At 41.0% G+C, this 19233-nt stretch overlaps 1 protein-coding gene across 1 annotated transcript; it reads right to left on the reverse strand.

The window, feature by feature from the left end:
* Positions 1–252: 252 nt before the first annotated feature.
* On the reverse strand, positions 253–16183 carry LOC143631403 (PI-PLC X domain-containing protein At5g67130-like). Its single transcript, XM_077100174.1, has 8 exons — positions 16178–16183; positions 16017–16079; positions 7175–7297; positions 6945–7082; positions 1375–1473; positions 807–1129; positions 363–636; positions 253–297 (listed from the first exon to the last, which is right to left on the reverse strand). Exons 1-8 carry the CDS (start codon positions 16181–16183, stop codon positions 253–255), a joined length of 1071 nt encoding a protein of 356 aa, XP_076956289.1.
* Between the last annotated feature and the right edge of the window lie 3050 nt (positions 16184–19233).

A 19233-nucleotide genomic window follows, 5' to 3' on the forward strand; every position in this document is an offset into this window, starting at 1 on the left:
AAAATGGCATATTTTACTCAAATTTATTAAATTTCAAATTATGTAATACTTTTAGAATATCCATAGAAATGATTTAAGGATATTCAAAATTTACATGATCTAGCACCACACCCGAAGGCCGAATGAAACACAAGACTAAAATGATTTATACATTTTACGAATTAAATTTTCGTGGTATCGAAAGACCGGTTAAGTTGCAGAATAATATGCTTGGCTAACGGCTACCATATCTCTAATGACAATGATACATTTCTACAGTCTAAAACTAGTTTTAAATAATGTATTAAGATAAAGCAACTGAATACATAAACATCAATTAACAATGCATTAAAATTACTAAAAATATGGTTTAACAATGATACCTTGTAAAAGTCAACAGCAATGAAATTCGGCCAATGTTTACCAGCTAGATCATGGCATGTCTTCACCATGCTCATTAACGGATCTGAATTGTGCTTGCAAGCTTGAGTAAGATCAGGGGTATCCGGGAAATAGTTCATTAAAACAAGTGATCTTGATGTAGTGTTCATTGCTGCTGACTCGGCTCGGTTAGGGCATAAACCACTTTTCATCCCAACTGTTCCATCTGTAATTCCACATGTGTTACACAAATAAGAAATTTTGAAATTTAACCAACTTTTGCCATTCTAAAAAACTAAAAGATATCATATTTATCATTTTTGTGACTTCATTGTAACATTTGTTTTGAAAAGGTAAATATGATATTTATAAATTTAAAATGAACTATATATGTAATTTTGAAGTTTTTGAATTATATATGAAATATGATATCTCAAAGTTGGCACAACTCACATTGGTTTTCAACCAAGTACTTCCACTCGTATGCAATCCCTTCACTGGCCTGTTTAGTAGATTTGGAAGTGAAAACTACCAAACGGTGATTTTGGCGGATCATGGAGTCAACTGTGGGCCAGTCCCTACTGTCACTTGGCATTTGGGCTGCTGGAAACCAGTATTTTCTCAAACCAGCAGCATTGAAGACCTTAGTTAAACCGTTTGATGAAGTAACTTCATTGCTGATGCAAAAAAAAATTGTCATTAGTAATGCAAACAAGCAGGCTGGTCCGGCTGGATAATAGGTCAAATGGATTGGTGGCATAAAATGCAACTTTATGTGCGGGTCAAACGGGTCGGGTCAGGCCGAGCTGTGCCAACTCACCAACATTTTTTCCCCTTTTGCTATTTTGAAATAAAGTAGTGTTTTAATAATAACATAACTTTTATTAAAACGATTTAGAACGCTGTAAGAATGTGAATACACGTTAGGTGCTTCGATAGTTTGATCATTTGACACACATCATTTTCAAAATTTGAAACGGTCTAATTTGGAAGGAAGATATATGAATTGCTTACAAAAGCTGTGTAGTTGAAGCATTTGCCTACAAAGGAATGACATAACCAAATGTCATTTTCAAAGTCATACAAATCAAGCATCAGCCCTCTCACACCATTCTGCAGGAAAGCGAGCAAGTAAATTTCCTTTAGATGGTGAACTAATATATACAAATTTAAAACCCTTTCTAAAGTAAACAAATATGATCAATAACATGTTTATGTTTATAATAACATATGTAAATCAGTAAACCACATATTGTTGTGTGCTTGTGTAGTAGTTGGATTTATAAATATATTAACATTTTTATTTTAGAACTTAACTTGCTAAAAGAGTAAAATTATTGTTCAGAAAATAACAATGGGGTAGGTTTGTTAATATTAGTCAATGCACCTACAAAAGTCAGCACCACATAGTTTTTGCCAAGTTGACATTAGGAGGATAATTAGAAAGATAACCTGAAGCATTTGTCACCAAAGGTATGTCATAACCAAATGTCACTCTCAAAGTCATACATATAATAAATAAAAAATAAACAAGACTAGGCTCACATTTAGAATAGCATATTAAACCAGAGTTGGTTGTGTAGTAGTTGATGTTTTGACAAATTCAACTACAATAAGTAAGATATTACGTATGCAAGGTTCAGGAACTTTATATATCCAACCCCCATTGTTGAAAAATTAATTTCTTAAAGTTGAAAAAATTATAGTTCTCAAGATTCGTTAATAAAAGTGAACTTCTTATAGAAACCTTTAAGATAAATCATGTGGCTGACAGAATAACATAATCCCTTGGAAGAAAAGAAAAATATGTGCAAATGACAATCAATGAGATTATTAACAAGCTGTCCTAAGGTAATACTCCTAATGATGTCATTTGCACATAATCCCTTGGAGTATACAGTTATGTCATCACATAATATCCGACTCTTTTAATTTTAAAACTCAATATGTCACTTTGGGTGTAATGGGTCTCCTTTATGCCGAATAAAAAAATAGCAACCACATCATTTACTAGAATTATATTCTAAGCATGTCTTTTTTTAATGAGTATTTAATGCAAGACCATCCAACAACTCCACCCATTGGAGATTATAAATTAATAAAGAAGACCATAAGAGACTATGCCTTTGTTTATAGTTTATACACTCCATCCAACCTGTGAAGGAATAATTACCATTCCCACCATCATACTCCCATGAGGTTGGTAAGCGCATACTAACATGACCTTAACTACTCGGTTGGTACCGATAAATTTCTAACAATCATGCTAATTGCAATGTGTTACCTTCACTCATGTTCTATGTCAACACTTAAAAGTGAGTTCCATAACAAAGAGATTAAATAGGAAACTAAGTAATCTAAACTAGGAAACAAAATTAGCATACTTACCATATAGTAACAAATAAAAAAACCATAAACCCTAATATAGTTACAATTGTCCAATACCACTATAAACTCAATTAGTAGATGCATTCCTTTTAAATTGCTCTGGATTTGTTATGGATTTGTACCTAGATTCCTTCGGTTGTAGTTATTGTACTAAAATATCATATAGGCCCAAAATAACCTTATATCCCTAAATTAACCGTAATTTTGAAGTTCAAATTGCAATTAAAATTATACTTTTTTTGGTAACAACAATTACTTAAATAAGGGTGCGAACAAGCTAAGTCACTCGTGAGCTACTTGAGATAAGATTGAAACAAAACATGAAACGCACTGTGTAACATTTCGATTTTTCGCATTTTATTTTAATAAATTGTATTTGCATTCGAATCTATATCCGTATTTATAAACCCGACTAAGCGATTTTAGCATTTCATTTGGTTAATAAATAGTTATATCGTATTGATCGATAAGCGTGAAGTTCGTTAATTTGTCTTCTAGAGGATCGTTAATAAACCGTAAGGATTGGAATGGTCATTTTTGTTAAGAGTTCATATATTCCATTCAAGTTTTAAACTATTAATAAAGGTCTAGGGTCCTTTAGATAAATTCGCTAATATATATATAAACCTAAACCAAACCCTAGCCCCCATCTCTTTCTCTTATTTTCCGGCGACCGGAATTGGCTTTGGAGAGTCCCAAAGCACCACCACCGACCTCCGACACCACCACTCTCCTTCTTCGGTAACCCCATCACCTCCGGCACCCTCTCATTCCCTTTCCCTCGTTTTTCCGGCAACAGTTTCGGTGGCTGCAGGCTACAGCGCTGGTTCAGGGCGGTAACCCTCAGCGACGCGGTCGCGTGGATATATTATTTGCTTGATTTCGAGTTCGTATGACCAAGTTATGAGCAAAACAAGAAAGGGTTCGTATTTCGGCTGTTGGGTCAGTTTTCCTGCTGACTGTTTGGTTTTTCGGCGACGGTGAAGGTGTTTTCCAGTGACGAAAATAGGTACAGATAGTGGAGTTTAATGAGACGTTCGCGTGGATATCTTATTTGCCTAAATCAGAGTTCGTTTGTTATGGTTTCGAGCTATTCGACTATTTCTTTTTGTAAGTATTTTAAAGGTTATAAAACTTATAAAAATTAATATTAAATATAAATAACTTTTTCGTATTAAAACCGAACACCGTTATAACCTGTTTTCTCGGCTCGACTCGTTAAACTAATTTAATCTATATATATATATATGTATGTATGTATATATCGTAAATATATAAATAACGAACATAACTTATTTAAACACCCGACACCATATTTTGGGTAAAGTTGTTTACATAAAAGATGTACATTTTTCACATGATAAACGTAAGCCTTAAATCAAAATCTGTTAAGTTGGAGCTTTCGGTGGTCAAATCGATCCCGGCCCGTTAAGGGGCATTTTAGTCAATTTTGGAATAATTCGAATACTCTATCTTCTGGTTAGAACTAGCTTTCGGACCAGAAGACTTTTATGTTCATCATAATATCTTGAGTGTAGTGGTCAGAACCCGACTCCAGACTCGCAGTTCGGATTCTGAACAGTACCAGCTCGCTTAAATATTGTTTATTTCATAACTTAAGTTCTAGACATCCGTTAGACCTGTTTCCAGTGGCTACGTTCTCGTTTTATTTATTGTATATTATTCCCTCAAAGTTTCAGGTTTATTTATTTTCTGACCAGTCAGCTCGCTTAACGCATCCTTAAATTTCTCGTTAACTTTATTATTTCAAGGTGAGTACTTTCATACCCCTTTTTCCATCTTTCGTTTTGGGGTGACATTTCATACTTATCAAACTAAATGCTTTATTTACTTGAGTCTTAAACCCACAAACGTGATTGTATACTTGACTTGAATAATTGCTCGATTTGGTGTTCTATGCTTATTTGCCTATGTGTTTACAGCTTTTGGATGGTGGAACTATAAATCCTATACCATTTGGCAATGGCAAGGTGTCGTTAACGTAATGCAATTAACGATAACTATAAAATCCTAGACTACTTGGCAATCCCTTGTAGTTAGGTGGTGCTAATGTAAGCTTATTAGCAATTGTCAATAAAATCCTAGACTAATTGCCAATAGCTAGGTGTCGCTAACTTGTTTAGCGATAACTATTTTATCCAGGTTTATAGCTCTTATTTATTGTTTTGTATACTAGTTTTGTGGCTTTTCATACTATATACTATTGTTGCTCAAACTTATGAATTGCTCACCAACCTTTGTGTTGACAAACTTTATTTTATGAAATGTTACAGGTTTGACTATTGTTGACTCGAGGACTTGACGAAAACGTTACCAAGACTATTAGGATATTAGTAAAACGAACAATATATTTGCTACTTGTATTTAACTTGGTTGTGTGAATGAGATGTGTTGTTTATTGATTTGTTGAACTAAAATGAGTTGAATAAATATTGTCACTTTAAATAGTGTCTTGTGTATTTGTCCAATCACGTTGCACCCCGGCATGTTCCGCCGCCTTTGGTCAGGGTGTGACACACTGAGCTTTATCGAACCCGAGCTCGAGCCTTATATAAGAAGATTGTTTAGGCTCGCTGAGCCATAATGAGCATATGTTCAAGTTTTAACTCTTGAATTTTTATTTATGAATTTCAAACTACATAGCCGAGCTCAAACCAAGCTATGGCTCGTTAGCACATAGCTCGAGCGGAGCTTAGTGTCACGGACCAAATATTTGAAGATCGAGATGCTTAAATTTGTGTTGCAACGCTTGGGTTTGTTGGCTCGTCCCGGACTTCATTGGGCACGGCCTCAGCGGGAAGGAAGGCGTACATGCGTAGTCGTGCTGGCACGACGAACACATCACTGGTTGCGAGCTATTGCCGCTCGCCTGATGAGTCCAAGGCATGACGAAACCAGCAAGCCCTAATCATAAGCGGACCGATTGGCTGGTCTTCGGGCGCCACACGGAGTCAAAGGGATAGCTCCGTGACAAGTGGTATCAGAGCAGGTCGAACCTCGGATACGTTGGAACGTGCACACTCAACCAAAAAGAGCTTAAAAATGTCGAGGATGAGTTATGCATTGGTGGTGGGAGAAGATCGAATGGTCTTTGTAAGCCGCGAGTATGGGATCGTGAGCTCCGCCCTAGTCCAGTGAGGTGAAGGACACCGTGTTCGTGTTAAAAGTTTTACGGTGCGGCAGAGCCGTAATTTAGGTTGAAGTATGCTAATTTGGCGAACGTCGGCGTTACATAATCCGACGGCATAATTAACCGACACGGCTAACTCACATTTTGGCTGAACTACCGGGTGTCCCATTTATCAGAGTGAATTATTCTCAAAACGCATGGCTTCGGCTAGTGAGCTGGTATGGGACGGCGAACTTGCCCTTCAGACATGCATGGCATAGGGGAAGACCAACGTCTAAGTCTTGCACGTTGGTATGGGACGACAAGTGCATGCACGAGGATGTGCATGGTTATGGTGGTGGGAGAGTGTCACGGACCAAATATTTGAATATCGAGATGCTTAAATTTGTGTTGCAACGCTTGGGTTTGTTGGCTCGTCCCGGACTTCATTGGGCACGGCCTCAGCGGGAAGGAAGACGTACATGCCTAGTCGTGTTGGCACGACGAACGCATCGCTGGTTGCGAGCTGTTGTCGCTCGCCTAATGAGTCCAAGGAAGGACGAAACCAGCAAGCCCTGATCATGAGCGGACCGATTGGCTGGCATTCGGGCGCCACACGGAGTCAAAGGGATAGCTCCGTGACATTAGGCTCGTCTAAGGTTTTTCTCGACATATAATACAATAATACAAAATGTATATAACTTAATTTAATAAATAATAAATGAGCCAAGCTCGAGCTTGAAAAAACAATTCACGAATCGAGCTCTAGCGGAGCCTAGGCTCGTCTAAGGTTTTCTCGACATATAAAAAAATAATACAAAATGTATACAAATTAATTAAACAAATAATAAACAAGCCAATCTTGAGCTTAAAAAACAATTCACGAAACGAGCTCTAGCTTTAGAAATAGACAACTCAAGCTCTCGTAAGTCAAATGAGCCAGCTCGTGCTCGTTTACACCCCAAAACTATCAGATACACCCAAATTATCCTCAATCCCCAAATATCATAATCCTATTCAAAATCATCACTATCAATTACAACAGAAACCGTAAAAAAAGGCTTACATCGAGCTGCGAACTAACAGAATCCTGCTGGTTCGTTGGAGCTAGCACAACCGAACCAGTAGCCGACCTCTCACCTAACTTCGCAAACGAATTATGCGTCGTGAGCCACGAGTACCTATTAAACGGCAATCCTTTCACCTGTAATCACTCACATTAACCACAAATTAACAGTTTAACACAACACTCAAACACAAAATTAATATAATATAACATAATATATTATATTATACCTTTGTAAACGGACTAATCGGCTGAATACGAGTACATCTCGGACGAACATTTCCGTTTGCAACACACGCCTCACAGTGTAACCCTAGGTCACAGTTGCTGTTATCTACGCACGTCTGTCCTTCCTAATTATATATCATTATGAAGAGGTAGGTCCCAGCAGGACCCAGTTGGACCCGCAAGACTCACCTTGAAGAGGGACGTCTGCGCAAAGACCAACTGGTTCCGCAGGACCCACCATGCTCAGAGAGATGAAGACCTTACGCGCAGTACGCCAGCTGTTCCCGCAGGAAAAGCCTCCCAATGGTGAAGTACCCCGCCTGTTCCCGCAGCTGCGGATACAAGCCATCAGGGAAGGCTACCCGCACTAATAGCAAGGCTACACGCACAAGGCACTAACTCTCAATAATTCAGTAATGTCACCTGAAGAAGGAATGAGCAAGGCGGAAATACTCCCGCCCAAATGAGCCAGTCCGTACGCTTCTGGAGGATCTTTTGTACTATACCTGCCAAGGTATGGACAAAATAGACAAGATCTGACCAAAGCAGCCCATGAACCAATCACAGGGTGACAGCTCACTGACAACAGTACGACGAGGAGCACGCTCTAGTACAAAATGTCACTATCAGCCGCTGCCTACTCACCAACCCTTGTCGTGGCACGTACATAGCCTGCAGTTGGTGGAAAAGGAATAGTACACAGCCGGCCATGTCACTATCAGCCGCTGCCTACCCACCAACCACCAGCATGGCACGTGCGTAGCCCACAGTTGGTAGAAAAGGAATATTATACAGCTGGCTGTACCTGCTTGGAAACCTACCTTCGGCTATAAATACTCCAACACCTTGGAACGGTAGGGGATACTATCATATACCATCACATATCTTATCTGCTCTAGCTATTTATCTTAATATACATTTATATTCAGAGCAATCTAGTCTGATTCTCACTCCGAAGGGTGGTCACAAGGAGGTACCCCCCCTTCTCAGTGACGAGCTCACGGTGTCTGTTTTGCAGGTCATCAGAAGAATAACCATCTTTGCCGGACCTAACCCTCGTGGGAAACATCTACTTGACCCTAAGATTATCCGTAATCTGCCGGGGTCACTTAGTGTTTCTTCATTGGCGCCATCCGTGGGACAAAAGCTAGAACTAATTCTCAGTTTTTTCAAAACCTCTGGAAAGATGGTTAAGGTTACTCCGGTGCCAAGGCCAGCGAGTGACCAAGAAACCCCGGTAACCAAAACCCCAGCTACTGGGAACACCGGCGAGTACACAAATTTTACGAACACTACCCCGGTTACCCAAGCCGGGGCAAGTGCAGTAAACAATCCTCCCCTGGGATTCATTGATACCCAGTTGGAGAAACAACATACGAGGCTCCCCCGCCAAACACTTGATCAAGTTAAAGCGTGGGCAGAAGCACGTCAGAAAGAATTCCAAGCTGAGTTGGATGAACGTTTACGTTCACTCCAACAGGCTAATGACGAGTTCGGGAACACTCAACAGCTCAACATGAGCAACGAGTGCGAGTACTTGGACGATGATTGGGAGGAGTCCGACAGTGACGCAAACCCTCGTCATAGGGCGAAAGGGAAGCGCAAGGAAACGGACTTCCAACCGAAAAGGAATTTTGGAGAAACTTTCAAACCAAGGAACGCGGGGAGAAACCCACGTGAATTCTCTAAAACCTTTAGACCAACTGTTGCAAATGCGGGAACGTCCAAGTTTGCAAGGGACATTGCGGAAGCAATCGCCCCGAAGAGTGCCAAACAGATGTCCAACATCGGCACTTATGATGGTATATCCGACCCAGATGATCACTTGAACAGATTCATAGCGGGGGCAACCGTCAGCAACTGGACGGAACCCACGTGGTGTTATATGTTCCAGATGACGCTGGTTGGAGCGGTCAGGGCGTGGTTTGATCGTTTACCGGTCCACCACATCTATGATTGGGCGGACTTCCAACACAAGTTCAGCCAGCACTTCAGCCAACAGAGGAAATATACTGAAGAGCAGTGGACGATCCTCAACTGCGTTAGAGAAGAAGATGAATCTTTACTAGACTTCATCACTCGCTTCAACTCGAAAAAGCTGAGTCTGGGCACCATAAGCGAAGATCTTGTTCGCGCCGCTTTCATCCAGGGCGCCGAATACCCAGAGCTTATCCGCACGTTGACGGGTAAAGACGGCATGCCATCCACATGGGATGCCATCATGACGGCGGCCAAGCGCTTTGCCGAAACGGAGAAGCAACTGGGTAGGGATCTTCCCCATAGTACAAACCTCTACACGCAGAGGACTAGAGAAAACAACGTCCGGACCGCCCGGCAAAACAAAAAGAGGAAGCTAGGTATTTGGCAGTCAAGGGTAAACTTTGACACCTCATCCAGCTCTCGCCATTGAGTAGGCGGAAGGGATAATACGCACCCATCAAGCCGAAACCCCCGGTGGACGCCACTCACCAAAAGCGTCACGGAGATATTTGCCACCGAAAAACTCCCATGGCCAAAAGCTCCAATGGTCCGGTAGCGACATAACGCGGATCATAGCAAATCCTGTGACTTCCACGAGACAAAGGGTCACACCACTGAGGAGTGTATATCCTTGAGGGATATTGTTGAAACATTCGTCAAGGATGGAAAACTTACACACCTTGTGGCATCAATCAAGAATGGAGGGAAGAATGATAACCGAAACAAAAGCAACGGACGAAAGCCCGTTGACATCAGCATCCACATGGTTCATAGTAACGTCAGAGGAAGAAAAAGACGAATGACAGAACCTTGCGCGTGGAAGGAAGCTGAGGTGCGCTTCCCGCGAGTGCCAGGAGGACCCAGCAAAGAAGACCCTATCGTCATCAAAAGCCAGCTGGGCACTACATCACTTCCCGCACTCTTGCTGACAATGGCGCCTCGTCAACGGTTATGTACAGGCAGTTCTTCGACAAGCTAGACGACGAAGACAAGGAACGCCTGGAAACGGTCTACGCCTCGATGGAAGGGTTCGACGGCAGCACGAACACCCCCCTGGGCATCCTATCTTTCCCCGTCATTCTCACAGACGGGAAACACTCCCGCACAGAAGACGTGGACTTTGTCGTAATGAGGAAGCCACACCACACATACGACATTCTCTTCGACAGAGACGGGATGGCAAGATTCAATGCCGTGGTATCTTCAGTCCACGGCATGATGGGATGGCCAACAGCTGAGGGTGTAGCGATGATCAACGGTATTCCCCAGGTATGCATCGCATCTGTCTCATCAAAACCCAAACCAAAGATGGCTAAACCAACAATCACCAAACCAGAAGAATGGGCCTTCAATGGCAAATACCCTGACCAGGCTGTTACCATTGGCCCACCAGTCACTGATCCTACGCGCACCTTACTCAAACGCTTACTACAGAAAAACGCTGACATCTTCGCGTGGACACCAGCTGACATGACTGGTGTACCTCGAAGTAAGGCAGAGCATAAGCTCAAGTGTGACCCGGCTTTTACGCCAGTCATACAAAAGCGCAGAGTAATGGGGGCGGAACAAGCTAACGCGTGTAGAACCCAAGTCAAGGAACTCCTTGACGCGGGCGTCGTACGCGTTAGCAGATATCAAACATGGGTTGCAAATCCCGTCATGGTACCGAAGTCTAACAAACAATGGCGCATGTGCATAGATTTCAAAGACTTAAACAAAGCATGCCCCAAAGATTGTTACCCGTTACCCGAAATTGATCTTAAGGTAGATTCGTTAGCACCGTTTCGCCTTAAATGCTTCCTTGATGCGTATAAGGGGTACCATCAAATCCACATGGCCGTTGACGATCAGGACAAAACCGCATTTCGGACGCCCGATGGCACATTTTGTTATCAAATGATGCCATTCGGACTTAAGAATGCCGGGTCCACATACCAACGCCTGATGGACAAAGAGTTTCATGCCCAAATTGGGAGGAACTTTGAAGTCTACATGGATGACTTGGTCATCAAAAGCCCTGACCCAGAAACGATGTTGAAAGACATCGAAGAAACTTTCAACACGCTCAGAAAGATAAACATGAAGCTCAACCCGAGCAAGTGTTCCTTTGGGATGGAAGAAGGGAAGTTCTTAGGAGTCATTGTTACTAAAGATGGCTTCAGAGCGAACCCTGAAAAGGTCGAAGCCATTATCAAAATGGAATCACCTACTACCATCAAGCAAGCTCAGACACTGAATGGACGCCTAGTCGCACTTAACCGCTTTTTGGCAAACCATGCGGATAGGTCGTTCCCATTCGTGTCAACATTGAGAAACTGTTTAAAGAAAACGCACTTCCGCTGGACACCAGAAGCGGAAGCAGCTTTTCAGGAAATTCGGTCACGCTTGATCGAACTCCCAACGCTCACAGCACCAGAAGCGGGGGAGGAATTAATCCTATACCTTTCCGCCACAGATAGAGCAACCGGGGCCGTCCTGCTAGTAGAACGAAAAGGCATCCAGATGCCAATCTACTATGTTAGCCGTGTCCTAACAGACGTAGAAACCCGGTACTCTACCCTGGAAAAATTAGTCTTAGCACTTGTACAGGCTTCACGCAGGCTAAGACGATATTTCCAAGGTCACCCAATCACCATTCTCACCAACTTCAAACTCGCAAACGTTCTAGGCAAACCCGAATTGTCAGGACGCCTAGCCAAATGGGCAATAGAATTGGGAGAATACGCGATAAAGTACAAGCCGAGACCAGCCATAAAAGGCCAGGTCTTGGCCGACTTTATTGCAGAAGTCCCCGCTTCGCGGGAGAAAGAGTGCCAGGAGGAGGCTCAACCCTCTCCAGCACAGGACATCGATGTCTGGCGACTCTACACTGATGGAGCAGCCAGCAACGAGGGCTCAGGCGCAGGGTTGAAACTAACCAACCCAGCATGCCAAGAATACACTTACGCTATTCGACTGGAATTTCCAAGTACAAATAACGAAGCAGAGTATGAAGCATTCTTGGCCGGGCTGAGAATTGCGCGTAAGATGGGAGTGAAAAACTTGGAAGCCCACGTGGATTCCATGTTAATAGCCAACCAAATAAACGGGACGTACACGGCCGTGAACGACACAATGGCCCTGTACCTCGCACAAGCAAAAACCCTTATGCGCGACTTTAATGATTGTAAGGTCATACACGTCAAGCGTAGCGAAAACAAATCTGCGGATGCGTTAAGCAAGCTTGCATCGTTAGCCTTCACCCACTTGGGAAAGGACATCCGCATTGAACTCCTTGGAGCACCATCAGTCCCGCACAAGGAAATCTGTGTCATCCAAACCGGCACAGAAACGTGGATGACACCAATAATAAATTACCTTGCGGTGGGTATACTACCAGAGTCAAAAACACAGGCAAGAAAAATACGCTGTAAGGCACTGAACTATCAACTCATCGATGACATCCTTTACATGCGTAATTTTCTTGGCCCACTCCTAAGATGCGTGGACAACCAAGATGCTGGCTACCTCCTAAGGGAAGTGCACGAGGGCATCTGTGGAGTACACGCAGTTCCACGCGCTGTTGTAGCTAAGCTAAATAACGCGGGATACTTTTGGCCGGGGATGCATACAGATGCGCTGGCATACATCAGAAAGTGTAGGTCTTGCCAACTCTACGCACCCAACACGCATCGCCCGAAGAATGAACTTGTTCCAGTCACCTCTTCATGGCCATTTCAGAAGTGGGCCATCGATGTGACAGGCCCATTTCCCACAGCAGCAGGGAACGTTCAGTTTCTGGTAGTAGCCATCGACTACTTCACCAAGTGGATAGAAGCAAAACCCTTAGCCCAAACAACCGCAAAACATATCAAAAAAATTATTTGGGAATTTATTATTTGTCGTTTTGGACTTCCCCAGAATTTGGTGAGCGATAACGGCACCAACTTTGCTGACAAGAAGCTACAAAAGTGGCTGGAAGAACTTCAAATCACCCACACCTTTACCTCAGTGGCGCACCCGCAGGGTAATGGTGAGGTGGAAAGAGCAAATAAGAGCATCGTTGACGGCATAAAGAAAAGACTCTTGGAACACAGATCCGGCTGGGTGGACGAAGTTCCACACGTCCTTTGGGCAAACAGAACGCTGAAAAAGGCCAGTACGGGAGAAACCCCGTTCAGCCTCACTTATGGCACTGAAGCCATGGTCCCGGTCGAAATTGGTTTACCCTCACCAAGGGTCTTGATTCAGCCAGAAGACAATGATGCAGAAAGACGGTTAGACCTTATGCTAACCGAAGAACGCAGAGACTTAGCCGCAGCGCGTGAAGAGAACTACAAGCGACAAATGCAAAAGTACTACAACACGCGGGTAAAACTCTGCAACTTCAATGTCGGAGACTACATACTGCGTAACAACGAGGCTTCGAACCAAGAACGCCCAGGAAAGCTGGCCCCGGTCTGGGAAGGGCCATACATTATCAAAGAAGTTTTGGGAAATGGCGCATACCGGCTCGAAAGGCTCGATGGCACCCCCATCCCAAGAACATGGAATGGAGCTCAATTACGCAAATGTTACATGTAGATCAATTCCAAACTTATAAAGAAAAGGGCTAGAGCCACTTCTAATGGAAATGATTCTCCTTTATCACATTGTGTTGATAGCCTTACCTTTATACTTATTCAAAACACTGATACGCCGGTATTCACCGCATAAATAAGTGGGGAAGTAAGTCGTTGCGTGTGGAAGGCGGCAAAATCCGCATAAACACAAAACGGAAAAAATTTCTAAGGAAAAGATGAGAAAAACCTTCACGCAGGTCAGATATAGGTAAAGTTTAGCCAAGTGAAAGTGACGGTCTTACCCGCACAATCACGAAAGAGAGCAAAACTTTAACCTATCATCTGCCACGTTGAAAGGTTAACTTATCCAAACTACTCAAGAAATTGCTAAGTTAAACTAAAATATGCGGGAAACAAAGATTCAAAAATAAGGGGAATATACCCCCTTACCTTGGTAACCAAGAAACCGTAAGACGAGTGCGGGTACAGTGTCAAGGCGAAACCCTTCACATACTTAGCACCTGCAGGGAATTGAAGCCAAGAATACCTTGTAACCAAGAAACCGTAAGACAAGTGCGGGTACAGTGTCAAGGCGAAACCCTTCACATACTTAGCACCTGCAGGGAATTGAAGCCAAGAATACCTTGGTAACCAAGGAACCGTAAGACAAGTGCGGGTACAGTGTCAAGGCGAAACCCTTCACATACTTAGCACCTGCAGGGAATTGAAGCCAAGAATACCTTGGAAGTCAAGTAACTATAAGACGAGTGCGGGTACAGTGTCAAGGCGAAACCCTTCACATACTTAGCACTTGCAGGGAATTAAAACCAAGAAGGATCTTCTGGGCCATGCTTGTGGAAAGGGAAATAACATCCCCGCATAGCGGGAACGTTGAGAACTAGATTGTTTGAAGCTCCAAGATGGAATTGGTTATTTAACATAATTGATCACTATGTCTAAAACTACCAAAACCTCGTGGAGAATCTACACAAGTGAAACTCAACGCTCCTGACTTGCGAGGAGGTTACACACCTACCCGCATCATACCCAAAGATCAAGCAGAAAAGTCGGGAATTTCTGCACGTGACATTAGGAAAACCGCGGGAAGAATCCCCAATGAAAAACCTTAAAACTAAAAACCCTTTTCAAAACCCTTTGCTTAAGTCCAAAAGTTCACCTCACTTATTAACAATTCATGAGAAGAACATTGGACTGGGGGGACTTGAAGAGGTAGGTCCCAGCAGGGCCCAGTTGGACCCGCAAGACTCACCTTGAAGAGGGACGTCTGCGCAAAGACCAACTGGTTTCGTAGGACCCACCATGCTCAGAGAGATGAAGACATTACGCGTAGTACGCCAGCTGTTCCCGCAGGAAAAGTTTCCTAATGGTGAAGTACCCCGCCTGTTCCCGCAACTGCGGATACAAGCCATCAGGGAAGGCTACCCGCACTAATAGCAAGGCTACACGCACAAGGCACTAACTCTCAATAATTCAGTAATGTCACCTGAAGAAGGAATGAGCAAGGCGGGAATACTCCCGCCCAAATGAGCCAGTCCGTACGCTTCTGGAGGATCTTTTGTACTATACCTGCCAAGGTATGGACAAAATAGACAAGATCTGACCAAAGCAGCCCATGAACCAATCACAGGGTGACAGCTCACTGACAACAGTACGACGAGGAGCACGCTCTAGTACAAAATGTCACTATCAGCCGCTGCCTACTCACCAACCCTTGTCGTGGCACGTACATAGCCTGCAGTTGGTGGAAAAGGAATAGTACACAGCCGGCCATGTCACTATCAGCCGCTGCCTACCCACCAACCACCAGCATGGCACGTGCGTAGCCCACAGTTGGTAGAAAAGGAATATTATACAGCTGGCTGTACCTTCTTGGAAACCTACCTTCGGCTATAAATACTCCAATACCTTGGAACGGTAGGGGATACTATCATATACCATCACATATCTTATCTGCTCTAGCTATTTCTCTTAATATACATTTATATTCAGAGCAATCTAGTCTGATTCTCACGCCGGAGGGTGGTCACAAGGAGGTACCCCCCTTCTCAGTGACGAGCTCACGGTGTCTGTTTTGCAGGTCATCAGAAGAATAACCATCTTTGCCGGACCTAACCCTCGTGGTAAACACCTACTTGACCCTAAGATTATCCGTAATCTGCCGGGGCCACTTAGTGTTTCTTCACATTATTATTATTATTATTATTAACATTAGCATCACATAATGTATGTTCATATTAGTATTATTATTATAAGCATTAAGCATTGATAAATGATAATACAGAGGATTGAATTGAGAATAGACCTTGAGTGATGACGTAAGTGTGACGAGAACGAAGAAGAAGAGAGCGAAGGACACGTGGCATGCCTGGAAAAAATAGTGATGAATTAAGTTGAATAATTTTAATTATTAAGTAGCGTGGAGTTGATGAAAGGAAGAATAATAATATGGAATGGAATGCTTGCCGCCATTGATGAGGTGAAATGGAAGTTGAATGAAGGAAGTGAGAGAGAGATATGTGTGTGTATATATATATGTATGTATATATGTGTATGTGTGTGTATAGAATTCGGTGAAGAGTTACCGGAATGTCGGTACTGAAAGATGAAGGTGATATTTGAAATGGCGCATTGGCGTGCACATAACAGAAGCTACTTTTTATTTGTATATAAACTAAATATAAATAAGTACTTTGTCATAAATTATTTAAAATAGCTTTTCATAAATTAACATGAACGCAATTAGGCAATTACTACCTCTTTTTGAGGTCCATAGTTTTTTTTTTAATATAAGGTTGGGGGTATACTCTAACCCAACATAGATTAAAATGACATGACACTTTATAGATGAATTAAACCACTTTTCTTTTATGTTAAATTTGTTAAAAAAAGGTCATGAATTATGCTTTTAACAATAAAGTGATAGTTGTAGACGCCTCACTTATACAATATCTTCATATATATGATTATGACATCTTTCATTAATAAAAAAATACTGACATGTAAATCTTTAATTTTATGTTGTATGATTCGACTGAAACGTTAAAAAATATGTATAATTCTGACATCTTTAATCAAGCAAAAAATGTAACTATGTTTTATGCCGTGTTAAATACATATCTCGCTGTGTTTTTCTTATATAAATTAATACAAATTTCATGTGTGTCGTATTTAACTTTGAACACGTGGATAGAAAATGAGACTTTATAAAACGTAACGCACTCAATTTGTTGGCTATTTTAAGCCTTCAAAGCAACATTTGCTTGACCCAAAACATGCATTAATATGGTCTTTTGCCTGTGGACTTCATGTCTCATTTTGCTCCTAAGCAAGTTTCTAGATAACAAGAACAACTCATCTAATTAAGCAACAATTACAACCTTAAAATGTTTAAGACATTTATTACGTATAATCACTTTATGTTTTGGTGTCGAAATTATGATTTTTCATTTTTTTTAGGTATTATAGTTTCAAAACCCTTATTTTACGAATAAATGTAATACTGCGGCTTAGTTGTGTGTTTTTGAGAGAAAAAAAAGAAACATTGTCAAAGACTCAAAAGGAAAACAACAAATGACGATAAACAAAGGGGATCAAGTATTTTACAGTATACTGTAATCAATTATCATAATAGTAGACACAAAACATTTTTTTGTCTATTGTAATACCATTACCCTTCGATAACACATATGTCTCACAGGCATTCTCTATCCATAGTAGTTAATTAAAATCTAAAGCATATATGATATATCACAATAGAACAAGTTTGAAGCTCTTTCCATTGCATAAAAAAAAGTATCACATGACTACATGAGTGTGCATTTTTTAAATATGTTGTGATGTGTGTGAATTACCATCTAATGTACTACTTTAGCATCGAAACATGTTACTTTGAGTCATTTATATGTGCACGGTAGCGCTAGAAAGATTGTATCTTAATATGGGATCGATGCAAACATCAAGTTGCAGGTACATGTTAATAGGGGTGCAATAAGCCGGGTTGAGTCAAATTTTTGCTCAACTCATTTAACTTATGAGAGCTCGAACTTAAGTTCAGTTCTAGCTTAGATCATGAGTAATTCTTCAAGCTTGAGTTCAGCTCAGTCTTATCTCGTTCATACATGCATGTTTTAAATTTAGTAGTTAACCATCAATCAAACCGCCCGCAAACCAAATATTGCTCCAAATGATCCAATATCAATTAATTGAATCTAGTTTTAAATGGAAGATTAAGCCAAGTAAACTTGAATATCAAAATAAACACAAAGCAACAAATTTTAGATCAAGAAATACACCTTTATCCTAATGTCAAATCATCAACAAACCAATTATGCTTGGTCTTATACTATTGTTTAAAATCACTCGAAAACCAAATTGGGCCTTACTTCTATTAGAAATACCCAATAATGTGGAAAATATTTGAATACTTTTCATTTAACTTGTCCTCAAGTGGGCCCACAATAAAATATAGAATCCACGCTTGAACCATCAAATAGAATAAGAATGGCATATAATCGTTATACTTCATCATGGATCTTCATATATCACTTTTTGCCTATATAATATATATAGGACCTGAGTTGTCAAAGACATACACGGTTCGTATATAGGCTGAAAAAGCTGTTTTTATATGTCACCTCCGTAAACTTTTTCGTGGCCTATATAGCCATATACGAGCCGTATAGGCCTGGTCAGTTATCATGAGGGTGATATATGAAGATTACATCCAATAAAAATTTGTTTTCGTCCCGTTCAAATTGAACAGATTACAGATTTTCTAAACATTCAATTCCATTTCCAAATTCAAATTACATCTCTTTTAAAATAAAATTTCGTAAACCAAATAAAATTTCGTAAACCGAACACGCTTAGTAAACAGTTTATTTTTGAAGTACCAAATTTGTAGTCCAATCACCAATGATATCAATATAGAACGTCCATGTTGAAAGTGGGAGCTCCACCCAAATAGTAATGATTCAAGTTTCATATTATATAAAAAAAAGGTGTAATAATTTACTATTAGAAAAAATCAATTTAAACTCATCAATAACGCTATTTTTTTAAATAATTAAATTTTGTAAAATAATACGATAAAAATAAGTGTTGATAGAAAATAGTAAATTGAAATCTAACATAAGTATATTACCTACTTAAGGTATTCATTGCATTATATAGAATGCTATATTACCCATTAAATTTTATAAACAACCAACAAACACCGAAAACCACTTCCTTCACACACGGAGAGAAACTACCAACATTCCAACAACAAAGAAAATTACATTAACGAGAATTTATACCAATCCGTCCAATCTATATGCCTTACATAAAGGGCATGTTTGATAATTTGGGTAATAAATAAAGAATATATTTTTCAATATACTAAAAAAAAGTTATGAATGGTGTATATTGCAAGGTTGAAGGACTGGTGATGCGAATGCCTATGAGTTACTGGCTCATTCTTCAACATGCACGCGGTTAGAGCCCGAATCGAGTTTAATTGAATAAGTTGGATTCTATGC

The sequence above is a fragment of the Bidens hawaiensis genome, unplaced genomic scaffold (assembly GCF_021521415.1).
Source record: "Bidens hawaiensis isolate Kalapana, Puna unplaced genomic scaffold, B.hawaiensis_p1.1 tig00006068_1, whole genome shotgun sequence".
In the NCBI taxonomy this organism is placed as follows: Eukaryota; Viridiplantae; Streptophyta; class Magnoliopsida; order Asterales; family Asteraceae; genus Bidens; species Bidens hawaiensis.

What these genes read in the sequence shown, in the direction of transcription:
- LOC143631403 (XM_077100174.1), bottom strand. An exon ending in CACTTACGTCATCACTCAAG is followed by an intron (nt 7,298 to 16,016) that starts GTCTATTCTCAA and finishes ATATATAATTAG; the next exon opens with GAAGGACAGACGTGCGTAGA. An exon ending in CGATTAGTCCGTTTACAAAG is followed by an intron (nt 7,083 to 7,174) that starts GTATAATATAAT and finishes GAGTGATTACAG; the next exon opens with GTGAAAGGATTGCCGTTTAA.